A 27,513-nucleotide genomic window follows, 5' to 3' on the forward strand; every position below is an offset into this window, starting at 1 on the left:
GGACACGTGACTCGCTTAAGCCTTGAGATGTCTCGCTATAGCCATACGATTAATTGTTCATTAACCTTACTTTTCATTTATGTCTCCTCTCTTTCTTTGACAGAAAAAAAAAAGAGGGCAAGTAGCCGGAGTATTTTCAACTTCATTCTCTGCAATAGCAGGCCCTTTTTACCGGAACAGAAATATAATATCGAACGCGCCTCAGACACAATTAATAAACGGAAGCCGAGCGGGCAAATTACGAGGCAAATCGAGTTGATCGACACCTCGGCCACATTAAAGCGAAGCTGACAGCTCGACATAATAGCTCTTTCTTTTTTTTCTTTAAGTAATCCCCGATTCATCGCTATTTGTACAACTCGTCGCGGGCGAACACATTCCTCCTTTCCCACGCTTAATAATCTCTCACGCGGAATAACTAAATAGAAAGAATATACAGAAACCAAGACAGACGAGAGAGAGAGAGAGAGAAGATACAATAACAATCGGAAAAGGAAATAATGGAAGCGAACAAAACAGAAAGAAGACGACGACGGGGACCATGAATTCTTCATTATGCAAATTGGTCGTTTAATGCGGTCGTCCTCATCGTTACACACATTCTCAGTTTCCTCGCGCGCCAGAGAGCAGCCAGACCTTGATTTAGCCGCGCCTCCCCTCCCTTCCCCTCTTTTATATTTTCCCTTCGTTTCATTCTTCTTTTTTTCTTTCGCCCTTTCTTTCTTACATACGTGCATGCGCGTATTGAGAGCCCTCGCATCAATCTTTACATTCGCTGTACTGCTGCTTATTTCATCACTGATTATTTTTCTTATGTGTATATTTCCACTCATTACCAAAACTGGCGGGCGTGCCGCTCCTTTTCTTTTTCTTTCCCTCTCTCCTTCACCCTATTCTATCGCTCCGACAAGGGTCCTTAAACATGCTTCTCGTTCCCTCTGCTATGATTGTGCTCCCGAACCTTGTTTCTGCTTGTCTTACGAACACTCAGCCCGCACGCACGCACACACCTCTCGAACCACGCATTTCACTTCTCCCTTTCTTTCCTAGCTTTCTTTCTTTCATTTTCTTTCGTTCCACTTCGCCCTCTGTGTCTCCGCTAATTTATAAGCGCGCTCGCCCTTTCCACCGACCCGCTGGACTCCGGGAGTCGAGAGCAAATAAAGCTCTTACAAATTAACGCCTCCGTTTATACCCGATGCCAGCCCGACCAGGTTTCTTCCCGCCTTTTTTTTTTTTTTCTTCGTCGCCCTTATTTCAGCACCAACACTTCGTTGATTTTCTTTTTCTTTTTCTTGATTACTGCAGACGCCCAGAAATGGGTCATCATTATCGTATTTTCTTTCGCTTAACCACTTCCCCTGTATCATTTTATTCTGTTTCTTCGCGCCCGCATCCTTTCTTTCTTTCACTTTGCTTTTTTCTTTCTCGCGAATACGGCAGAGTGGCTCTTTCTCATTTTGGGGGAGGGGAGGGGGGTGCGCCGAGCACTTTCACGGCGGTCTGCAGAATCAATTACGTGGACTGTCTGCTTGCGTTAGCGCCTTATGTAACGCTTATCCTTACGGTGCGGTCGGTTGAGAAAGAAAAAAAGAAGCAATGAAGAATTTGATTTGTGCCCGTTTTGCACTCTCCCGTGTTCATCGGGTACCGAGATATCCTTCGTCGAAGTTAATTGGTCAACTTAGCATGATGCTTCTTAGCGCAAAAACTTTAAAAAAAAAGAAACAGAGAGACACAAGAAAAGGAAAGACGAATGCCTAAGAAGAAGTTGCCTTCAAGTTAATTGGTCATCCTGGTTGTTTACAGTTGCTGTTTCTTTTCTTTCTGTTCTGACAGCACAAGCGTTCTGAGGCTAAGCGTCTCACTTTCGGTCAAACAATGTTACAGACTAGGGCGCGCAAGCAAACGTAAAAGACTCAGGTACACGAAGGGATGGCGTTCTCATAACTGCACATGCTCCGTACGCTATTGGGTTGCTGTTCAGCTAGCTTACTTAAGCAAGACAACTGATATTCAAATCACGGGCAGCTAAGGTCATGAAATGTACGCTTGCGCTTAAAGTAAGTAACGTCCTGTAACGTAATTCTAAAACTGTTTATTGCAGTCTTATATCTCAACTCGCGAGGCTAACGCGATTCAAGATGTATGCTTAAAAATAAAGTCAAGTTTGTTTAGGTAGAAACACGCGCAAAGAAAGATAGAGAGATAAAATAAAGAGTAAACTAACTTGGCTACCGCGACATCGTGCAACAGAAATCACTTGGTAGGCAACATTGTCTATAGGCATTCGGGGTCTGTTACCACAGAGTACTTCGAAAACTGGAGCGGTCCGCAACACCGGTTCCCGGTTATAAAAGTTCAGTTGGTGAAACATAACAGGCCCCAGTGGATGACGTAGTCGCGTCCGCACGACTCACGCTTAATAATTTAGAGAGCGCATTTATAAAAAATATTACACGAGTTCCATATATCGTCCAGATTTAGTGTCTGCACTACATCTGGAAGACGACACGCGATGAAACATGCTCTTCGCGCTTTTATTTTTCGTCCGGGCGTCGTCTGCTCGCACCGGAAGCGCGGCCATGTCGCACAGGGGCGCCACCGTCAAATCACAGCTCCGCCTCGCGCCAACGGCCGAAGCACAGAAGAACCGCTCGTTACTCGGGCACTCGCGTTTACGTACAGCTCGCCGGCAAACCCCGGACCTGCAACGCATAGCCTGACTATTACCAGCCCCTTTGGCCTGGAGGGAGGAAAATCAAAAAAAAAAAAAAAAGAGAGAGAGAGAGAGAGAGAAACAGAAGAAAAACGGCTCTTTCATCGCTGCCCAACTAGGCTTAACGTAAACCCTTCTTGCGAGGCGCCCCTCTCACCCCCCCAACCCTAGCCTGCTGGCGGGACACTCGCCCCGTGCGTGGCGTCCACGGGCGAAGCACAAAAGGGTTGGCTGCGCCACGCGCTCGGAGGACGGCGCAACAAGACGCGATGCGACGTTGGCGCGCGCGCGTGTGTGTGTGAGCGTGTACGTGTGCGTGCCTGCGTGAACATCCTAACGAACAACTGCACACCCTCCCAGCTCCGGCCAAGCACGCGTCGTAGCCAAGATGGCCGCTTGTTTGTTCCTCGCACGCAGCACGGGGGGCTAATTTTTTTACGAACTCACCGCCTCTTCCCCTTTCGCGGTTCAGATATCCCCTAACCCTCCTCCTGACATCGTTACCCCAACAGGCTGGCGCGTGCCTGAATATACAGTCTTCAATACCGCTCTCCAGCTTTGTCTAGCCGTTCTTTCATTTTTTTTTTATTTTTTTTAGCTCGCTACAAGGCCTATAAAAGAAATCTCGAACTATAATAAAGGTTGCGCGATGACGCTTACTATGCGGCGCGCCTGACTACTGTAAAACCTAGTGGCTGAAAAGAGAGTCGCGTGGCCGCCGCGCTGGTCCCGCATTTCACGCTTGCTAAGACGCACCCGTGCAGGCTATATAAAGGAAGGAACGGACGCTTTCACTGCGAAAGTTATATACATGTCCCTCGAGCGAAATGTGTCGTGCCTTAAAGGACTCAGCATCAACGAGCAAAGTTAATCTGCAGCAACCAGCCGAGCTGTCCACGTTGCTAAGTTCAGAAGAGTTCAATTCCGCTTCTCTGGAGCAGTTGTAGTGCATTCAGGAGCGAGCAGCGCAAAGCAAGGACAGACGGTGACCAGATGCTCTGCTCGATGCCAAGAGGAAATATTTCCGGCACAATGCATAGAGTATGCATGTACCAGAAAAGAACAGCAAATAACAGCAAGAGCATCCGTAGTTTCAATTTTCTTTGCATCAAGAAAATAAAACGGTATGATTCAATAAACGGCAGCATCATCGGCATCGCATAAACCACATGTATGAGTCATAACAGCTAATTATTCCGTCAAAGTTTCAAGCATAGGCGATAAGCGCTGTGTCAAGCATGCGGTCAATATTAGTGGAATCAAATAATCTGTGCCAGTAATTGGGCAAATAAACGAGCAAATTTGTGCAAGTACAGATGCTTTGGATGTCTCTCCCTCCAACTGTTACTATATTACAGAATTTCAGGGATAACTGGAGCTGTTGTAATGCAAGTGCAACTGAAAAAAGAGGAATACGTTCGCAAACTGTTAGTAGCAATAAAGCAGCAACTTTTTAAACAATTTCGTCGAGTCTCGGAGTGTGTCTATAAATACGTGCCTGTATGCATTGTATCGCTAACAATAAAATTCATTTCAATTAATTCTTTTTCTAGGACTTAGGACTATCAATGTCAATTAGCATACGGACTGTACATCGGAGAGTGCGGTCGTTTCCAGGACGGCCCCTCACCATTTGCTTCCCTCTTTCCCCACACGGGAAAAAAAGAGGGAAGGGAGCGGTGGAAAAGAAAGACTGCAAGTATATACCACGTACCAAAAAAACTACGACCTCGTCTCGTGCCCAGCGCGCGCGGCTTATCGCGACTCGCGCAAGCGAGAGCGAACGCACTGCATGGCCGCCCATTGTCCGTTACGTATATGGCCGCCCGCTTTGTGCGTAACCCCTTTTTGCCAGTGCTCCCCCCCGAAACCTTTCTTCCCTATCCCCGCTGCCACCCCTTCAACCGGCGTCCCGTCGGTGGGCTTGCGCTGGAGTTGGACGTGGGACAGACGGCCGACGAGCCGGCTTGCTAGCCAGCCAGCCAGCCGGTAAACGCAAGCAAGCCGAGAGTAGCCAGGTTTGGGACAGGCCTGCGCATGCCGAACTGCCCTAACTACGCGCGGACACGCGGGGTTGCTACGCAAAGCAGTCCGGTAAAGTTTGACAACGCTTTCTCTTTCGGTTTCTACAAGCGGATGCCGAAACGTTCGCGGTTTGTCCAACTTTCGCTAACCCTTCGTTCTTTTCTTTCCGGACATCGGTGGTTCACGCTGTCAAGCGTGCCACATACATCTTGCTATATACTTACGACTCTGTTGCGTTTCCCAAAACGAGGAAAAAAAGGAGATCAAATTAACAAAATTCAAACGAAATAATGCGCGATCTGTTTCGCGCCTCACGTTTATGCCGTAAGTAAGACGCTTACGTTTTTCGGATAAAACTGCGGAACTAATTTTCCAGAGCGCACTTGGGCGCGCTTCGCCTCCGCACATACATTTCACCTACGTCGCCACAGAAGAAGGTTGTAGCATGCAGCGAAACGATACTAAAAGAAAACGCAGTGACTTCGACGCAACAAGGGGAAAAATGGGAGTCGAACAGGGTACGCGGGGAGTTGTAAGATAAAAACCGATAAACCGATGGTGTATACAATCGGGAGAGGATGATTTGGGGAAGGCGAGGGTTGTCCCCGCACGGCGCGCACCGGCTTCACGGGCATATGCACGCTTCCATCCACTGCACGAGAAAAAGTGTTGTGTCAGCCGTCGAAGCGGAGGTAGCGGAAGAGTCGAACAAAAGGCAGGCGGTGGGGAATAAGGGGTTCTGGGAGGAGGGGGGAAGGGGGGGGGGTGAGGATCTGTGGACACCGGGAGGGATCCCTACCGAGCCGCGTGGAAGAAGCCTCGTTTGAATATTGCGCCAATTGTTCGCCGCTCGAACGTGGACGCGCGCGCGCGTCCGCGTATACTCACCGGCTATCCCAGTGAGATCCAGCTTTTCTTTCTTTTTAAACACCTAGTGTTATATTTTCGGCGTCTAGCCACTGCCTCCCCCCCTCCCCCCCGCCGCCACCGCCCCGATCGCAATCGTTTTCTGTGAAAAAGAAAAATAATTTTCATAACGGTTCTTAGGGAGAACTGACCCTCCCCCAGCCCCTTTCACCCCACTCCACTAACCCGTTCTGCATTACTTTTTGCGTTGCCGACCCGCTCCTTTCAATCATGCGCGCGGGTCCTCCATGAATCGAGAAAGCACGTTGGCCACCGTTTCGCCAAATTATCGCTTATAGTATGCCTGTCTTCAAGCATTATATTTTGATGTTGTGTCCGAGCGGATAGCTATCCGGAACGAGCTTGATGGACTTCGCTGTAGATTGTGCGCGGCTTTGACGTTCGTAAAGGGCAGGCAAGTTGAAACGAGCGTAATCTGCCGTCCAGGCGAAACAGCTCTCGCAGATATACTAACTTCGCCTGACAACATCGCCTCGTTCACCACAATTATGTGAAAAAACTGCAATGTTAACAAAAAATTAAATTATGGGGTTTTACGTGCCAAAACCACTTTCTGATTATGAGGCACGCCGTAGTGGAAGGCTCCGGAAATTCTGACCACCTGGGGTTCTTCAACGTGCACCTAAATCTAAGTACACGGGTGTTTTCGCATTTCGCCCCCATCGAAATGCGGGCGCCGCGGCCGGGATTCGATCCCGCGGCCTCGTGCTCAGCAGCCCAACACAAAATGCAATGTTCCGTATGCTTTAGTGAAACTTCGTTGTTTTGGTGGTTACGGTGATGAAAGTAAGATAACAAAAACGCCTCAACGGAAAGCGCGACGATGATACAAGCAGATTGCTTTCGAACATACATTTGCGATTATATATATACACGTATACAGGATGGCTGCAGACGCTCCGATGACGAGGGCGCTTTGCTGAACCACTTTGCCACCCATCAAATTAGATGACGAGAGGTTCCCGAAGCCTAAAACTGGCCATACGAATGACGCCGTAGCTGGGGCGCTTCGGAATTTACTTTATCGGCGTCGGCTTCCTTAAGGTACGCTTAAAGCTTGCTACCCGAGCGCTTTTCGCATCGCGTCTCCCGTCAGAACATGCCTACCGCGTTTGGGATCGAACTCGCGACTTCTCGTTTCAACAGCAAGAACTCCATGGCCAGTGCGCTAGTGTGGGGACTGCTGAACACGCGACGCCACTTGCTGCCGTCCGTGTCCAACGAAACAAACTTCATCCTACGACGACGCCGGAAGAACCCCTCGCCCTTTTCTCTCTCTTCTTTTCCCCCCTTCCGTTTACAACTGGTGACAGCCATGCCACCCCGCTTCCTCTAAATATCGCCGCGCGAATTGCGCCGCGCTAACAGATTCGCACCTTGTGACAGGGCCTGTGATCTTCCTTGTAGTTGCCCGTTGGCGCCTAAGATAAGAACGTTTAGGGGGGTCTGTCTGTTACCTACACGATAGCGGTCTCGAACACAGATACTGACCCGAAGGCGGTGCGAATATTCTCTGCGCAATATATATCTATGCTAGGTGGTCCCTCAGAGGATCGACCTGCCGAAAGGACCATTCGTAGTCGACTGGAGTAAACAGGAAACGGCGACCCTGTTCGGAGATAAGGAGAGACAAAGAGATAACGCGCCTCCGAGAGGGACGACTAAAGAGATGAAGCGCGCTTTAGGACTAGCGAAAGCAAGAGGCTGAAAAGACGTTCAAAAAGCAAAAAAAAGAAAAAAAAAGAAAAATCCTTGCAATACGCGTGACAATGAAAAGGCGGAAGAGACGAACTGCCCGAGACGGACGTGCGTCCTCGAGCGAAGACTGCATCATCCGAACGACGACGAGGGAACAAACGAAGACCACCCGGGGAGCGCTGTCGCAGCGCCGTCTGGCGCCAACAAGTCTGGTTCGGTAATAGAGGCGGCCAAACACTGTCTCGAGCTTCGCATCCATTGTAGGGTGCAGGCCAAGGTAATGAGAAAATGTGAAGGTATAGGCTTACTCATTTCCTTTAGCGACGTGAGGTCGGTAAACTATAAGGCCAAGAAACAAAGATCGTCGGGAAGCTCGGCATATGAGTGTGGAGGTCAGGCATTATTATGATGTGCCAGAAAAAGAAAAATTTCCATTTTAGCCACTACATATGCTGCACGTCTGTCACTGCTCATCCATGCGAACCGGCGTCATGGGCTTTCGGCGTTTGACGCAGGTGTAATAACACAGTGAACGGAGAACGCGCTCGACATTCCATTGGTATTAGCTCTATGAACCTACATCACCTTCAAAGCTGCCCTCTTTAGGTGAAACCTACTTTACAGAATAAGATTTTTTTTTTTATTTCTGCCATTAACAGACGAGACGTCAGGGTTCAAGATGAGCGCCGACGGCTACGGTAGCAAAACGAATAGTAGAAAGTGTGCGTGAAGAAGCCCCACAGCAGACGACAGAAAAGAAAAAAAAGGAAAGCAGACGAAGAAGTAGTGCAGGAACAGACGAACGTTTCTCGCAGACGAAACCGAGAGCGGACGACCACCACCACTGCCGCCTTCGCAGCGAGAGTCGGCGAACGCTGGAAACAAAAGGTGCTGCTCGGAAAAAGGTCTCGCAGAAGGCGGTAAAAATGAGCGAAAGGTGGAAGAGAGAGAGAGAGAGAGAGAGAAACGAAACCAAAAGCAAAATCTCACGACCGCAGCCAGCGGGCGGTGGGCGAACAAGAAGAAGGAGCGCGGGAAGGCATCGCGCGCACGTATGGCGCGTCCGGGCTATACGCGGCCATATTTCACCCCGCGTGCCAATCCGCGCATCGCGCCTGTCATGGCGCGGCGGACAAATTTGTCCATTGTCGGCCGCCGCCCTCGGCCCCTCCGAAGCCTTTTTACGAGCCTCTTAGCGCGGAACGACGGTGTAGGCGAGGAACGACAAGAAGAATGGCAAGAGGGCAAGACGGCCTGCGCGGCTCTGGACCTCACGCCTGGTCATAACAGGCCGCCGCGGCAACCCATAATTCATAGCGAAACGCCAAAGCTCCCTCCGCGCCGCCTACCTGCACTCGCCTTTGCAAACGCCCTGCGACCCACGCCGACAACGATACCACCGTGCACCACAATAGGCAGTGGACGAAATTCCAGAATACGTACCCTTTTTCTTTTCCTCCTGTCTGCTTCTTAGATTTCGCAAGATGCGTTGTGACGTCATTTTCTTGAAAAGAAGCCCTCAAAAGAAGTTATCCCGACCCCCCCCCCCCCCCTTTTTTTTTTGTCTGACTGCACGGTTTACGCACTCAGCGCTGCAACGACGTTCTACCTGAGACAAGTCTTATCTTAGTGTTGAGCACATCTTGAAGCACACCGGCACACAGAGTTATCAATCGAGTCTTATCTGTACGCACTGCATGACGAATAAAATACAAACACAAGAGTGACAATACTCCACAGGCAACAAAATCAGCTGTGCGGTTGATGGCGCAAACGGCAAGAATACATCGAACGGTGAATGTGGGCCCCTACGTCGTATAAGGGCGTGAAACATTAAAAAAAAAGAAGAGATCTGCACATTATGTGTATGGGTTTTACGCATATATGCACCCGCGTGAAGTAGGTTGACAAAGTTAAAAGGCCGCGACATACAACCACCCAAAACTCCGTATCGATCCGACGGCATCCTCCTGACCTGTGCTGACATTGAGAAAGGCGATAATTAGGTCGGACGAAGACGTACGAAAAATAAAGGAAAGGAAAAAATGTCTGCACTTCCAAGCTGCGATGCAATAAGTTCTCCAGCACGAGCACGCGCCTTCGAAGCGTTCGCAAAAGAACACCGCCCTCGCGGTTGAAGCGAGTGAACGTGAGGTCCACGCGTGCGCTCATTCATAAACATCACCCAGTCCTGCTAAGAAGCAAGTATGGTTCTTACGCAGGTTATTGCTATTTGTTTCTTTTTGTTCTTGCCCATGTAGCAAGGCTGCAGGGTTACACTGACGGTATATATACACTGACGGTATATTGATTGCATGCACGCGCATGCAGGAACTAAACGGTTGCCATAAAGACGGAGAAGTCGAATGAGTGATATACAAACGCGACTTGGAAGCCGCAAGGCTCCGATCGCGGGCACCGCCTGGACTAAGTGAACTTAATTACTCTCTATACCAATTAGAATTCCGTCACGCAATATCACGCTTCGTGTGCAACAAGGACTCCACCTTTTTTTCCCCCTATACTTTCGCCGAATATCACGCAAAGTGACCCGCGTTCTAAAAGGTCACTTTCGATTCTAAATTGATGCCAGCGCAAGTTGAAACGCCACGCAAGCCGAGAGCCAGCAAATATTCGTTCGGCGACGCCCATGTACAATAACGGTTCGCGGTTGTCTCAAGATAACCAGCCCTCGGGTCGTTCCTCCGCGAAAAGCATCCCCACGGAAATCGTAATCGAGGGGCGGAAAGAATGCGCGAAGAATAATTTTCATCGTTACTTCTCTCTTTCTTTTTTTTTTCTCTCGGCTCCTTCCTTCTTTCTTCTTCTCCCGATATGGAGTCGCGAGTAGCAGGCATGCACGGACTATGACAAAGAGGGCGCTGGCGGAGGGGAGGTTATACAGCGAGCCGGCAGCGACGAAGCGCGCCAGCGCACTCAGCAAACCTCGGCGACTTTTCTGCATACGGCATCGCTCAGCAGAAAACGCCGCATCGGCGGCGCGTCCAGCGTTGCCAATCCCATTCGTCGTCGTTCCTAACCCGTGCCGCCTCCCCATTCCTTTTCACCTTTCTCTTCTTCTCCGTCGTTCTTCCTTTGGATCCCCATTTCTTCCTCTCTCTTCTTCCCAGCCGGGAGGACCCCGGAGAAGTCCGCGGGAGATGTGTCTCCAACCCCACTGCCTTCCTCGTCCCCCAAATCCCCTCGCAGACCACCAAGAGTACCGTGCTCAACTCCTCTAGCTATGGCTACAGCTCCGGATCTCCCGGAGTCTTTCTTGCCTTCTCAGTTTTCCGGCTCCCCTTTTCCTACTTTTGCCAACCCTTTCGCTGACACACCAAGAACAAGAAATAAGCGAGATGGGGCGGCAGGGGGACGTAGGGAAAGGAGGCGGAAGGCCTGACGCCGTTGCCGCGTGCCGCCGTCCATTCCCGAAAACCAGAGCAACGACAAAAGGAGAATGAAGAGCCGCAAGCCGTTCGCTGCGTTCTCCCCCACGATTTCCCCACCTTTCTTTTTTGAGCCCCCGTCTTCCCGAATCCCTTCCCTACTACCGTCGCCACCACCGCCGATCACCCAGGGCGGAGAGACGCAGGAGCCAGGGACGCACGGAATGGGGAGAAATGGCGAAATGAAGGCTGCCCGCACGAGAGCCCGCTCCGGAGAGAAACAAGAGCAACGAAGAAAACGAGGAAATAGGGAAAGCAACAAGAAAGAGCCGGAGCACGCGCCCAGGGCTTCGCGGGATGACTGCGGAGAAAGGTTGGCAGGCACACGCAGCGTCCGATGCGGTGCCGATCAATAAACGCCATAATAGGAACGGCGTCCCGGCGGCGACGACGACGACGAAGACCTATCCCCGCTGGCTGCCACCTCCCTACTTCCCGCCCGCCTTCCCGCTTTACCCGGTGCTGGATCCCTTTCGTATCTTTTTCCTTCTTTTTCTGCTTCCGCAGCGATGGCGCGAGCCATGCAAATGCGGAGGATGCTTGCAGGCATCTTCCCTAAGAGCCATAGCGTGGCGCGGTGTGTGCCCGGAGGACAGCCAGCTTGCGCGACCCCTTTGCTGCGTTTTTTTATTTTTACGAGCCTACGACGACCGCCTCTAACCTCCTTCCTACCCTTTTCCTCCTTTTATCCTCATCGGCTATGCTTCATCTTAGTTTTCTGCTGTCCTATGGGCAGGCTCGTCTTGCCTTTGGTTCTTTTCTGGGTTTTTTATCGCTAGTCCGCCCGCAACTATATGACGACGTCGCATCGTCCTCCTAATTCGCATTCCCCTTGCCTATTTTGCCTCTCTCTCTCTAGCTTCACCTGTCTTCCCCTTTTCCCTTGCCTCCCTCGCCATCTCCTTCTTCAAACGCGAGCTGTCTCGCAAAGACGTACCGCGCGCGCGCGCGGACGCTCTCCTTCGCACGCGAAAGACAGGGTAAACAGGACCAAAGAAGCGACGCTCCTCACGATCGAACCCTGCCCCGTTTTCTTCTTTCGCTTCTCGCCTGGCGGTTCATTCGCCTTTGGAGCGTAGTTACGGCAGCGGTCGATGTCAACAGAAAAGACTCTTTATACTTTATTCGTCAAACCTTCTTTTTTTCGTTTTCATTCACGACCAGGTCGCGAACCTTTTCTCCCTTCGCACCAAATTTCTCATTTGGCGTCCCCACTGCGTGCAAGGCAGCAGTTCGCTCATCCGGTCATCGATAAGTTTGCCGTCTCTTTCCGACTGTCACTCGCTAACGTGGCGGCGGTCCGCGCCCGCTGCACTTTCCCTGCAAGGTAAAACGGAGCGCGTCAATGCTTCAGCTTTTTTCCTTGCTGTGTCTCCATTTCTTCCAGCTTATGAAGTCTCTTCCCTTTCTCTCCACGCTTCCCGTCTCGCCAATGTATCTCATTCGCTTCTTGCCAACTCTCTTGCAGGACGGCGCGGACACCTATGCATTTTTTATACTTCCGACAAAGAGCAGATTCACATTTCCCCTCTTTGCTCATCGACCACCCCTTTTCCCCATTTTCCTTTAAGATCTATTCCACTGAATGCCTATCGTCGCCTTCCTCAGAGCATCCCCTCATCCCGTATGTCCGCGCCGATCTCCCGCTATTTCTTGCTGCCTTATCTCCCGGTGAGATGGCTGGCATTTACTTGGCGTTAGGTTTTTTAACACTTTCTTTTTTGTAACTGTCGTTACTGAGGCTAACTCGCTCGTGCTTCCCGATCCCAAAAAATGACATCGTTTCTCCTTCTTCGGCCCCGTTCTAGCCCGTTCTATATAGCCCGCGTTAGCCGGCGCGGAATGCGTTTCACGACGCCAATTGAAGAGAGACAGAGAACCGTATAGGTGGCGTACTCTTATACGTTTGTTTTCTGCAACGGTCTCTCCATCTTTTGCTTATTCTCAACGCGAGCAGGCTCACGCACGTGCCATGCGTCTAGTGCCGAACAGCCAATTGTCTAGAGAGCGGGCGAGATGAAAAAAAAAAAAAAAACAAAGAGGGAATAAAAGTAGGGAAAATCCTTAAAATGCACGAGCGACCGGCCACTTCAAATCGGGCTACCAATAAAGAAACCGGGGATCAAGGGGCACGAAACAAAGATGCGCAAAGAAAGGAGGAAAGAAAGAAGAAAGAAAGAACCGCTCTGCCCTCTTCAAACCCGGCCCTGTCCCCTTGCTAACCCTTATTTCGTTCGCTTCCCTTCTCTGGCGAGCGATTGCAAATTGTAGGGGCAGCGCAGACAACGGGATGGACGTCGAAAAAAAAAACGGGAAGAGGGGAACACTGCAACGACCACGCATGATGACGACGGCCAGAATCAAACGAGAAACCAGGCGGAGAAGAGTTCTGCGCCCCGCACACGGTGAAGCGGGAAAAATGAAATAAAGAAACATGTCGAAAAGGTTAGGGGTGGGGTTAGTGGGGAATAAGAGCTGCGTGCGTATAACGGGGAACAGGAGGAGGATGGGACCTTGGGAATAAAGGGAAAACAAGAGACGGACGAGGCGGAGGAGAGGATGGGGAGAGGCGGGCCACTCTGACGTATGCAGACCGCGGGATCAGGAGGGGTCTCGCACTTTGGGTGTCACGTGGCCCACGCGCACGTAGCGTGTAATATAGAGCGACGCATGCATGAGAGCTGTAGTAAGAGAGAAAGAGTTGAAAGAAAAGTAAAGATAGGGAGGTCCGCGGGAGCAGGGATGTCCGCAAAGTATAAGGGAATAAGGCCGGTCTCGTTTCGGGAAAAAACGGGGAAGAAGAAAAGTTATATACAAGCACTAAAAATAAAAGAAACGACATATAAATAAGAGTGCCTAGAGGGATTTCAGAAACGAAAACGAGGCGAGCTATACAAGGAGGCCTTACACACACACATATATATATGGGAAGGGAAAGGATTGGTTTTAAGGGAACCGAACGGGAATGGCAGGGCTAAAACGAGGCTTTCGGTGAAGTAGGGGAAGAGAGCGCCTTTGGTCCCGGATGGCGTAACAGGAATAGGCTTTCGCATGCGAAGCGGTCCCCGGCGAGCGAGCGCTCTGTACTGCTGCTGACCATGGAAATCCCTGCCAGCAGCGATCGCGTCCGTTTTCCACGGATTTCGAACGGTTCGCGCGATATCGGTTGGTGTGCGAGGTTCTACACGTTGGGCTCGAAACGGTCGGGCAGGGACGTAGCGCTCGTTGTGTATGGCAGCTGCGGCGGAGAGCAAGTTGTCGGAAGTAATAACAATAATAGAAACGAAACCAATTGAGGACGTGGGCGCAGGGTAACATTTTTGCACGTGTTCCATGCGACATTGACGATTGCGATTAGATCAGTATGAAGTATGGTGTTCATCGGCAGGTGAAGTAATGTTAAAGAAGTGAATATATATATATATATATATATATATATATATATATATATATATATATATATATATATATATATATATATTTGCAACATTGCACTTTTTTCTCGAACGAGTTCAAGCGAGAGCGCGACGATTGTAATATTGAAAGTCATTGTGGGGACCAGACAGTGAAGTACAGTCACATAGTTAAAGATTACAAAATGTAAAAAAAAAAATATACAGAGATTTGGGTCTAATGTGCATGGGCTGCAGAAAGGTTTGCGTTAGATTTAGGCTGGCCAAACGGCCCCATGGATTTCGCGGCCCTGCGGAACTTCTGTCTCGCATTCAGTACTACAGGTGACCACACTCAAAGATGATCACACAGCCCGGGTGCTTTACGTGCGATTGGAACAACGTTTCCTAATATCCACGTTGCTCATTTTTGCTCATCCGCGTTGATCATTCGCAGGTTCCAAGACTTGAATCGATGACTATCGCTGGTACGAGGAGCTACTGCACGTGGTGCAACGTAAAACGTTGTTGCATACGTTGCAGTTCTTCTGTCGCAAAAAGGCATTTCCCTTACAAAAAAATTTAAAAAGAACACAAACACAAAAAGACGTCATCTTTGTGAGCGCGGCAGTGACATGCACAACCCGAATTTAGGAAAGGTTGGATTAATGGCACGCACGTGAACCAAGAGGCAATCGATCATTATCACTATGATAATTATATAGTTATTGCCCGATCACTTATAAAAAGAAGAAATAGAGAAGTTGTTGCATAGTACATGTCTGTCACAGACTACGTTCGCCTAGGTGGTGAAGGAATACTTGCAAAACATATTTTTCAGAAAACATTTGCTATAGAGAACCAGATTTGGCAGCCTTGAATCACTGGAATACGATATCAAAGCGAAACAGCTATTTTTGTTTAGTTTCGTTTTCACAGTGTCGCGTACGAAACGCTCCGACTCATTGGCTCGTCGATTCTCCAACTGCTTCTATTTGTCTACGTTCGGTCATCAACTACTTTCTGTTCTTTTTTTGGCGTGTAATCATACAAATTATAATCGTCTAACGCCCTGGAATATTTGCGATTCAGATCAACGGAGACGCGACTGTCTCCATTCCAACGCTCGTATTCCAGAGCATTCATCCGTATCTCTTCATTTCGGCACGGACGAGCGAGAAGCCGACGTCACGTTATACGTCATATATACAGACAAACCTTGCCTCCATGGACTGAATGCTTTGTCGGCCGACGGCAGAGGTCTTGTTACAGCACACCATGCGCATTTTCTACCATCTTGGGATATTTATGCAATCTATGTGGAAAGATCATCTCAACGATGGGCTACACATGACATTTCAACACATTAATGGTCGTTAAAATGTGTTCCCCTTTGACGCATTTCCTTATCGTGTCGTGGTCCTGCAACGGCGACATACACTGGAGATGTCCACGCTGTATTAAACATCAAACTTTCTCTTCCTTCATGCACTTCGTCATGGCGTTTGATTCCGTCTTCAATCCATGTTTGTATCTGCTACCTGAAAATAAACTCGCTCGGACATGGAAAACCAGTTACCCCTCTACAAGCCTTGCTGTATAGTTAAGGCAAACTAGGGCTAAAACATGCAGTTTTCATTCATTTCGTGGTGGGGAACAAAGGGTTGACTGATTATAGCAGCTAAGGAAAGATGAGGAGGAAGCCGGCTACCGTCTTGTAACAAAATATAATTTACCTGTAATAGAAGCATATACTGTGCGCCTAAAAAAAACAAAAAAATAAACAGAGGTCGTGCAACTCACATTTCGTGTCCTCTTTCACTGTCAGAGGCTTGGTCTCGCCGTCCTCGAACAGCCGCACGAACGTGTCATTCTTTTTATCTGAAATAAGAGAAAAGGCAGTGGAAGCGGTTAGTCAATTTGACCTTAAAACCGAGTCATGTAAACACGAGAACTATGCGCGTGTACTTTGAACGTTTGCAGCGCGCTTGAGCAGACGAACCTGAGCCAGTGGTACGTATACGCAAGTTCGGCCGTTGAAGGCAATGGGACTCGACAGCCATACGATCTCTTTGCAGAAAGAAAAAACGAAAGAAAACGAACAATAATAAAGAAAAAATAAAGAAAAATAAGAAGGAGAAGCAGATGATGATGAAGAAGAACAACGTGTATCGAGATTTTGGACATTTTCTTCTTTCTTCTATTTCTTTTCGTTGAGTAACAAATTTCAGGACTTTGTGATAGCGAGCTCCAACGTAGCCGACCTTCACATGCTTCTACGTCTATACAAATAAACAACAACAACAACAATAACAACAACAACAACTACAACAACACCTATATGCCTCAGAATAGCCACGGTGACTTAGTGTCCACGGCGTCGGGGTCCCGAGCATGAGGTCGCGGGTTCGTATCCTGCCCACGGCGGTCTCATTCTGGTGGGATCAGAATGCAAAAAATTTTTCTCGCGTAACGTGCGATCGCGCAGCAATGTTCGCGTCGTGTGGTTGTGTAAGGAGGTCGTGTATCGTGCTTTGGGTGCACGCCAAAGAACTCCCAACCATTAAAAATTAATTCGGAGACCTCCACTGCGACGCTCCTCACGAGCCGCTGTGCAGGTTATAGGGGCGCTAATACGCACATTTATTGCTCTCAATTGCGTCGACTACGTCTGACTCTTAGAGGGTCACTGTAAGTAAGTTAGTCAGGCCTCGTGACGTACTTATTGGAGGCTCAATTTCCTTTTACTTGGAGGAAGAAGGTTACAGTTATTCGTGGGGGGGAAAAGAAAGAAAAGCTTTCCTTGATGAAAGCCTCGTTCGGTAGTCCTATATGTTTCCTCATTTCTCATGAGTCCTTTATATTCGCACTTCCTGGGAATGAGTGCCCGGTTGCTTTCTTAAGAGAGACAATCAACGCTTTTCTCCACCAAAAAAAAAAAAAAGGAACAAGAAGAAAACTGCCACCCACGGCGTTCTCAAGTAAATCGCCGATTTTCACGTATTCACTCCAGTTTGACCCCGCTCCCCGAGAGGGGTCAAACACACACACACATTTCCATCTGTCCTCGTGCACACAAGGACCGTTGCGTATGCGCGGCGGCAAAGTGCCATTTCACCAACGAGCCGCTGCAGCGAGTAGCGTATACGGCGCGCAAAGGCGCATCTCCGCCGTGGCCGTCACGGTCCAGATTTCAAACGCGCTCGCGCCTAGCGCCCGCCGCTGACTTCTGGTGAACTGCGGACACACAGTTTGCTTTATTTATGTGTGTGTGTGTGTGTGTGTGTGTGTGCTGTACGCTTCGCGTATACATAGCCGTATAACGGTATAGACATCACTCCGCACCGCTGCCGAGCATACCGCGACGCACACAACGACGCAACAGCTGCGGGCAGTGACCCAGATTCAGCCGGGGTGGGATGATATAGACGAGGGGAGGGGGGATCGGTAGGAGCGGGGTGGGGGGGCACGGAATCGGTTCATGGTCGCCTCCCGTGTGATGGCTTCGTCGGAGGCGTCTGCCCACCGTTTCGGAAAAGCCAGGCGCGGCATCACAGGCTGCGAGCTTTCGAGTTGCAGGAAGTCCCCGTGGGGTCGGGATTCGATTGCGGCAAAATTTCGCATTCCTATTCTGGCACCCTTCCCCCCCCCCTTTTTTTTTTACTTATTTACTACTACTACTACTATATTTCGTCAACAAAGCTGTTCTCGCCCCTCCCCCCTTTTTTTTTACTTATTTACTACTACTACTATATTTCGTCAACAAAGAAAAGGCAATGATCACGACGGAGAAGCCCGCATCGACTCGAATATCGTGCGCATTGTTCTCATTTCTATTATTATGCGCCGCTTTATGAGCCTCTTTTGCGAATACATATAAAGCGGCCGATAGATGTCTTTGCTTGCATCAAAGTACTTTCTCTAACAAAGCGTAGGACCTGCACGACGACATACAATCAACGTAAACAGCCATAAATTACTGATTTTATTATCCCTCTTTTCCGCCTCTACTCATATTGACGAAGCCCAGCATAGACCGCAGAGACATCCCTACTTAAATAAAATGTATTCTTTTTTATCGTTCATTGCCAAGCCATAGATTACAGAGAGGCGGTAGATGAGCGACTGCGTCCCCCTTCCACAAGCTTAGCCAAAGATTTGAAAGCAGCAGTCGGGAAGCATATTCAGTCAGCGTTGACAATGCCCATTATTGTTTTGACTTGCTTTTATATAAGCATGTTTTCCCTTTTATTTATTCCGTGTACAGGTACCGCTGCTCTCCAGCTAGTAATGAAACCTGATTATTCGCATGCTTCCTTGTAAAACAAACAAACGTCACATAATATAATATAATATAATATAATATAATATAATATAATATAATATAATATAATATAACCTAATTATTTCGAAAAACGACGACGATGTTGCTGACGTGCTATACTTTGTTTCTGGTAGTTCTCGCATTATTCCGCCATAAGTCACATTTTGCGTGCAAGAACCCAGCTGGTCAAAGATGAACCGGATCCCCCAATTACAGTGTCCTCCATAGCCTTCTGCGCATTTTCGAATTATATATTATACTACTAAGTTAACACAGTGCAATCTTCGAACCAGGTAATTCCCGCGGTCTCCACCCTTAAAAAAAAATACAAAGAAGAAAAAGGAAACTGCTGGTTGTGACACTTAAACATTTCAGAGCGGGTTTGAGCCATCGAGGAAGGTAATAAACCAATCAGGGATCATTATGTCACTCAGCCAGCCTCGGCGAGCGGACTCTCCCTGGAGCCATTCCCTTCGCTTTTTTTCCCCTCGCAGTAGCGGCCCAACACGTGACCCCTGTAACGCACAGTGGGTATCGGCCGATGATGTTTGGTTTGTAGTAGTTTTAATCGATGATTACTTGTTCGGCTGCCCTGTGGTATACCGATCGCCCTGCAGATCGAGTGGGAACATTAGAGAACGTACGAATGAATAAAACTTCATTTGAAACGGCTCCTCGTCCGTGCCGTCTGTCGCTTTGGTGCGCTTTAGGTTAGGGGACGCAAGCGGTTTGCGTACGCAAGAACTATAGGGGCGACGGTACTGAGCATGCGCAGTACCGTCGCCCCTACAGTTCTTGCGTTCCCAAAAATCTCTATTAAAACCTGCCGCGCGCTCTGACGTCTCTGTACTTCTTGCCTTTTTTCCATGGTTTACGAGAGACGCCGTAGTGGTACACTATACACGGACTAATTTTGACACACCATGAGTTTTTAAACGTACACCTAAGTACACGACTGTATTTTCTTTTTCAATCCGTCCCCATGAGAATGCTGCCTTCCACGGCCAGGAATCGAACCGTGACCTGGTGCCCAGCCACGACACCTCGGACCTACTGAGTCACCACAGCCAGTAAGCTAGCCCCCATCTCCTCGAGTCACCTTCACCTTATCCGGCTGGGCGCTGGTTTCTCAAGCCTCCTTTTGTGGGAACGCACTTCGAGGCTCGGCGACGGGAAGACTGATCGTGAATAGCGCTGTGTATACATACGGAGAGATCACGCGCCTTCGAACCAAGGCGGCTTTATTTAAGGGGGAAGAAAAGCAGCGGCGGTTCCGCTACAGATACAGCAGGGAAATCGGTAAAGGCGGAGCAGAGGTCGGTAGAGGGTGGGCGCAGGGCGGCCGGGGATTGGGGGGAGGGGGGGGGGCGCATTAATTTTCGAATCGCCACCAGCTGCCGATTCAACTTTGCCCCGAGCGCGCCCCACCCGAAACCGGATTGAGCGCACGAAGTGCGAAACATAAACGTAAAGGAAACTGTAATGATGGCAATCGTAAAAGCGAGAGACCTTTGTTCGCCGAGATCTCCGTGTAGAGCCGTTTAACCGAGCGGAGCAGGGGGTCAACCGGGAATAAATTCAATGTGATAGGAAGGAAGAAACAAGAAAACATATCGGTAAAGCGGCTGATTGCGGCGACCAGTTCGATGAAAAGGCGATGCGAGCCGACGCTTTTTTTCACCGTGAAGTTCGCGTTATTCGAAGAAGCAATAGTTCGAATGCGTTTTCACATCATCCATGGTTCGGTTTAAACGAAAGTGCTGAAAGCCGTTTTAGTCGTATCGGGTCCTCCTTTCCCTCCGAAGATATATTCAGACAGTCTGTACGGGAAGTTTGTAGACCAACGAGGCCGGACATATGGGCCTACGGGATGAAACAATGGAAGATAACGAAGAACGGAACGGAAAATGATACAGACCGTACCATTTAATCGAGAGGAAAACAGAGGTGTTGATTAGACAGCAAACGGCAGTAGCTAATATTCTATATGGTCGAAATTAAGAGGTGCAAACGTAGTTCGGCGGGTCATGTAATCCATTGAGCGCATAGCTGGTCGGCTCTGTGAGTAACACAGTGGTTGCCAAGCAAAGAGAAACGGAGTCGCGCATCGCAGTGAGTTAGATGGCGCTAGGAAATGAAGAAATTTGTATGAAATGAAGTGAGCTGATGCAAGACCAGGGCGAGTGAAGATCGCCGGGAGAGGCTGTCGTCCCTTTAGGACATAAAATTGTGATGTTGACTATGATGATGGCGATTATGATAAAAAGAAATTTTGTATGGGTGTTTTTCATGAAATATGAATACAGACATGCTATAGACAGCACGGCTTATTGTCACGGTCTTTCTGTAGACTGATCTCTATCAGAACTTCTACAAGCAACCAGCTCGCAAGTATACATGGACCACAAAGGAAGCGAGGAAATATGGGGAAAGTAAAGAAGCCGGGAGGAATTTTACAAGAAAAAAAAATAAACAAAATCGTGGCTGTTTAGCAGTAAATGCAAAAAAAAAAAAAATGCGTTAGCATTACCACGCCCCTCTTTAAGGTTCCGGATCCATGATTCAAGCCGCGTTGCCCACATTGCAAAGTGTTGTTCAGGAGTTCACTTGACACACGTCCTGCCTCTTCGAGGAGCGAAGTACAACTAGCGGTGGTACGGAACAGACCACCGTCAGCTGCACTACATATGGATGTACACATACATACATACATACATACATACATACATACATACATACATACATACATACATACATACATACATACATACATACATACATACATACATACATACATAAACACACACGCACACACGCTTTTTTCCACTTTGGCATTCCTAATGCTAACAGATTAACAAAAACAGCGCGTGGTTGCTGTACAACGGAACAGGGACATCCCACGCGCAGCGCTTTCTCCCGACTGCCAAGCGTGTCAGTGACCTCTGAGGTATACAGCAAAGCCTAGCTTTAAAGTTTAGGGGATTTACCTAGCTTGTGGGTGGGTCGCCCTCTGGCGACGAAAAACGTCCAAGCACTCGCGTCAACGCCGCGTCCACTCTACCCGCGTCGACCACTTAAAGCGAATCACCACGCGGCACTTCAAAGACGCGCGGCAAATCGGCGAGTCACCTACGGCTCTTCGGGGAGAGGCAGGTGAAAAGTTAAAAGAAAAAAAAGCTGGAGAAAGCGTGAACTGGAGACAGGGAAACGGACGGAGGTGTTTCCTGAATCGACGCCTCCGCAAGACAACGACCATGTCAACGACACGCGACTTGTTTAGCCAAAGGCGTCGAGCGAAAATTACTGCCACGTGTGGCCACGCGACGCAGCGAGGTAAGTTACACACGGCGAGAGCTCACGGGCCGAAGAATGGCTTCCGCGAGCGTTGTTTACAGACTGCCATGGGTGACTCGGGAAAACTGATGCACGCACGCATCACAGCAAGATCTGAAATGGCACAAACTTGTCCGCACACAGTCCAACATGTGATGGAGAATGTGTATCACTGATATATAATTACGGAGCTAGGGTATTACAAAAATGGTGCTAGCGCGGATATAGTGTCGTGGCTGGCTAGGACTATAAGCGAAGAAGTATGTAGCTATGTACGTACAGTCACCCGCAAAATTTTACGAGACGCGGGATTTGCGAAAGAGCCACGTTTCCGCGAAGCCTGTGCACGTAGCTTCTAATTAAACGCTTTGATCCGGAGCAATTCTTGCGAGCTACACTGTGATTCATTAAATGAGAAGTGTTGCGCCTTTACAGACCAGAAATCCGCGTTTGTCGTGAAGCCCTTGCCCCGCAAACTTTTGCGGATGACTGCATGTATGTATGTATGTATGTATGTATGTATGTATGTATGTATGTATGTTATGCTGTAAGACGGACCCAAATGGCAAAAGAATGACACGCTTCAAGCCATGCGTCCCTGCCGGTTTGTACCGCGATAAAGTGTCACATTGAGCCCGCTGCCTATAAGGAGTCCGTCTACAGCAGCAACGTTGCCAGCTCTGCTATACCGCGCACCTGGCACATCGCCATCTTTGCGAGAAAGAAAAATGCATGCAGTACACGTAAGGATGGCAGCCTACAACACAAACCAACCCATCGACACTTCCGTTCTCACCGCGAGAGAACCCCAGCCGAGTCGGAGGTTTGCCCGTTCGCCGAGTATTTCATTTCCGACCGTTCTTTCTGCACAAGCGCCATACGACACTCGCCGAAACCAACCGAGAGCCACTGCGAACACAAACGCTTTTTGAGTTAGCTACTTTTTCTTCTTTTTATCATACTTCTTTTACGCGCTTCGCGGTATTTCTACGAACGTTATACCTCCGTTCTTCCCACAAGAGCAAACAGAACCTACGGGTGAAGCGCTGCCTGCACTTAACAAGCAATAGCTCGCTACCCGTTTTGCGGCGTCCTTTCTCGTCCTGGCCAGTTCCCCTCAAAGACCTCTGCGACGTTGCTTGTGGTGCGCAGCGCCCCCTTTGAGCACAAGCAGGAATCACGCTGCGTTCTTCACCGCGCACGTCGGAACGCGAAGGGTGCCCGCAATTGTCGTATCAGGTGGCGACGCTAATAAATCTCGCCTCACGGCCGGCTGGCTGACCGGCAGGCCCGTAGCCACTGTATACGAGAGGGTCACCGCCACTAACCACCGGTGGTGACCTCCCGTCGCGGAAGAGGCACCCCGGCACTCTGAAGCCCGAGATAACCACGGATCGGTTTTGGAAAGGATGTCCCGAAAGGTGCAAGGCGATGGGGAAACTAAAGGAAAGTGGGATGTGGAGAAGAAAGAAAGAGAATAAGAAATAAATATTGAAAAGAAAGGCGGGACGCGTCGAAAACCTGCCACGGGAACTAGCCGCAGAAATGCTCCCGCGTAGAGGAAAAACGGCGTCGTTTCATAATGGCCACTCCGGCGCCAAAAAGGCCGCAATAAATCTCTCATATCGGAAAGCCACCGCGCGAGGATTGCCCATAACCGCGTGTAGGAGGTGCTTTCGAGTAGTGGAAAACCCTTTCCGAAACCTTTCTTCCCGACAACCCCTTTCGCGACCCACGTGAGATGCGGGGATAGAGACCTTTCGGAGGACGCGACCGCAAGGTCCGAGGGGTCCGAAGGAGAAAGAGGGAGAGCGAGGAAAACGGCAATTGGGGAAAGGGCGCGCCGCGGCAATCGGAAGGGGTAAGACCTTTTTGTAGCTGGACGGATGTTCTGTCGGGCGGCGAAGCCGTCCAAAGGCAAGGTGACAACGAGCCACCAAACGGCTCATAATGGCCGTTCAAACAGGCTTTGAAAGACGGGAAAAACGCCGAGAAAACGATGAAGGCCTGGGGAGAGGATTGAAAGAGAAGAAGAAAAAAAAAACAAGAAAAGAAAAAGGTGCGGCGAGAAGCGTGTGGTACGTACGGTAAGGAAAGGCGATTTTAGAGTCTCGCTCCGCGGCGGTGTCCCGGACAATCGCTGACCCCTTCCTCAGGCTCCGATTGTCCGGCCCTGCTTAGAGTGGCCCGGGCATTGTTGGAACGATGTTCTAAACGGCACCTTTTAACAAGATCATCTTCTAGCCATTTGTTGTCTCCGCAACTGCCCACGCCTCCGCTGCTTAAAGATACATACATACCTGTCGGGCGTTCATTGTGGCCGTTATCGTTGCTCTATGCGCTGCCTCCGCCACGGTCACCTTTGAAGAGGCGCGGCGTCTTTTGTTAGGTAAAGACGACAGCACTGGCGGTATGATGCCCGGCGCGTTCCCACCGACACGCCGTGTCGGTGTATAGTGCTCGTTGCCGCGAGAGACCAGTTGAAATATGAATTCGTTGTTAATAACGAGAATATTGCGGGCTGTTTTTTGGCGGTCGTTGCCTGGCTTTTAACCAATTTCTTTCCGTCCATACGTATAGCTATGCTCCTTTGTTATTGTTTTCTTTCCTCGCCGCTTCTTTTTCTTTCTTCTTTTCATTGCAACCGCGTTGCAAAGATAAACAGAGATAGCGGAGGGGGGGGGGGGGGGGGGGGGAGGGCATTGCAGTTGGCGATGATAACTTGAGAAAGACTACTATTAACGCAACTGTCATGTATTTAGTGTAGGATAGTACACCGCATTTCCGTGACCCCCCCGCCCCCCCACCTGCCCCCTTCTTACCCCATTCAGATACGCTATTGAATGCGTGTTCGTACGCGTATGCTCCTGACATATATTTCAAGTTACGGTATGTCTGACCAGGTGGCTGGAGCTACAGTTCTACATGCACGTCCCAGTACTGTCAACGCAAAGAAAGAAAAGAAAGAAAGAAAGAAAGAAAGAAAGACCAAGGAAGGAGAGAAAGCGACGGGCGTACACACCTTACAGGGCGAATCTATGCTCCGTTTACGCGGCAGCAGTCCAGACACAAAAGCTCCAGTCGTCGCCATTCTCATTCAGAGAAACGGGGTCGACACCTCCGAGAAACTTTTGCCCTCACATGCACGCGCGCCTCGGCTGTCCTCGCCTCTTGCCGGAAGTGATGCCAGAGGGCGGCACCACCGGGGGGCGACGTGTCTTGACGTCGCCCGACAGGAACTCGCACTTGCGACCACGCACACGTATGCCCGCGAAAGAAAGAAAAAAAAAGAAAGACGAGCGAGTAACAAAACGGCGTACGCGAATAAGATTATACTGGCCTGCGTTGCACGGGCTCAGAGCGCGAGAAAGTGTCGCAGCGCCTTCTCACCTCCGCGCAGAGTCGCCTTGTGTGTTACGTGCATATATATCCACGTAACACACATACCGTTGGTATGTGCATACATACCAACGAAGACGTAGGAAGACGCGGACACAACACAAGCGCCGACTTTCGAGTGGAAAATTTATTCAATCAATATACACTTGGACTGCGCGTGCGCGAGCAACGCAGTGAACAAGGCAGTAAACCGCAAGGCACTTGCGCAGTCCCAAGTGTATATTGACTCGTTCATTGAATAAGTTTTCCAGTTGAATGTCGGCACTTGTGTTCACGTCTTCCTTCGTTTTCACTGTGACGTTGCTTATTTGCGACAAATCAACACCGACTCGCCCAGTTTTCCATCCTCTTGATTGAACAGCGAAGGGAGCAGGCAGGCTTTACCGTCGAGCAGCTCCAACGGAAATCGCGAATCGGTCCCTTAAAACAAGGGCTCCGAGAATCGTGTTCGTGGGTCGCACACGCTCGCGAGCCATCGCGACGAAGCGGCGGTGGTTGTGAGCGCGCCCACAAATACAGAAAAAAGTTCAACGAGTCTGAACGGCCGCACGAGCATGATCGAACGCCGTCAGAACCCCAACGTGACGTAATAGTGGGCATAGAACGTCCCTCCCCCCCCCCCCCCCCTCTATTCCTTACGCGGCTATCGCAGCAGTGGCCACTGCTTTCCAAACCATCTTGCTGGCCCACATTTTCTTTTTATTTATTATCATTCTTTTTGCGGTGGGTATCAATTACGGCGGAAGGTGGAGAGTCTTCGATATACGAAACTGTCGGTGCGCATGGCGCACGACTTTCGTACGTACGCGAACGAGCGCTGTCGCTTACGGAACGATAGTTGCGTGCACCATGGCGAGCGGGTCATTAGGGTTGTTTATCGCTCTAATTGCGAGCTGAGAAAACTTTGGCTACGAGCTATAGACAGCCGGCTATCCCGAAGTGTCCAGTTATAGGAAGCAATACTACTCAGAAACGAAAAGCGCCCTCGACTTCTTCAACCTACCTTACCTACCAGGCTTCAAAAGAAGCCTAGGTGGTAGGTAAGGTTTATAAATTGGGTTTAGAGGCTGGAAGCACGAACTGAGAAGTACTTGAATACTTGAATGACTTCTGCTACGTTTCACTTGTACGCGTTCTTAAGCGTTACGAGTGATGAAAATTTTGTAGAATAGCACATAATATGTACGAAGTAAGAACGCTGATGGAGGTAAGAAAGTATAAAGAAGTAATAGTGAGGTTGCAATGGACACTCCCAAGGGCAAGATCAAACACGAAAATGAAGAGCAAAAGTTCAAACTTATGTGAACCACGCATGAACTCTTTCGGCATATTGAGGCTAGGTCACACGTAACAACAACAACAACAACAACAACAACAACAACAACAAAAACAAAAACAAAAACAAAAGCATCCTGGTAAAAAGATCGATATGAGAACCTGCGACAGGCAGGCCGATAGAACGCTGAAGTTGCGATATACTGGGTATACACGGTTGGACAACGCAGATATTTTCCGCCGAAAGCCACAGAGTGGAAACTGGATCCGCGAAATCGAAATCGTGGCCACACTTATTGACCGCGTGTAATTACTGTTCTAAACGCGAAAGAAAGGCATTTCAAGTGCATGTTAATTTAGGCAACTGATACATGAAAGACAGCGAAGCTGAATACGTAAGCGAGTTCTCACAGCTTTCGTCGGAGGTACACTATGAAGTCTGTTTTCTGGCTGCTCTCAGCGATGATGCATCTCCGACACCCGGTCAATCGGCCGCCTTCAATGCAGGCTGTGTTGCTGGAGCTACGCGGGAAAATTATCACCGCAGCCGTACAAGCGCTTAGCTAACCTCCAGCGTGGGGCCGGCAAAACGTGACGTGCAAATACAAAATAACGGGCGACAGGCTGAAGTAAACCACACAAAGAAGGTGCTGCCCCTTCGAGTGAAGTGTATGCACGAGGTACACTAGTATGTTATAATCGCCGATAATTATGTATCGAAGCGAAAATTCGGGATTCCGACTGCAGGATGCCCTACTATAAGCTATTCTCTGATTGCCGTTTCACACGCCCAGCACACCTACGCATAGCGTCGACGCACGAAAAGGGTTGGGCAAGTCCTAACAGTTACAACGCTGCAAAACGGTGGAGCTATACGTCGCTCTGCGACTCGGACAGCAGTGCACGCAACATGGGACGAAGTCGAGACCACTGCGGCTCACCGCCCGGCGCGCGCGCTGGTTTTACTTCGCA

The 27,513-nt window shown here is 49.4% G+C and overlaps 1 protein-coding gene across 1 annotated transcript in view; it reads right to left on the minus strand.

Moving 5' to 3' along the window:
• LOC126533546 (B-cell lymphoma/leukemia 11A-like) overlaps nucleotides 1-27,513 on the minus strand; it is a 557,606-nt gene that overhangs the window by 212,635 nt on the left and 317,458 nt on the right. The window contains exon 3 of the mRNA XM_072289374.1: nucleotides 16,014-16,091. Within this exon, the coding sequence (XP_072145475.1) occupies nucleotides 16,014-16,091 (78 nt within the window). The remainder of the gene's footprint in view (nucleotides 1-16,013; nucleotides 16,092-27,513) is intronic.

Source organism: Dermacentor andersoni, chromosome 7 (genome assembly GCF_023375885.2).
Source record: "Dermacentor andersoni chromosome 7, qqDerAnde1_hic_scaffold, whole genome shotgun sequence".
Taxonomy (NCBI): Eukaryota; Metazoa; Arthropoda; class Arachnida; order Ixodida; family Ixodidae; genus Dermacentor; species Dermacentor andersoni.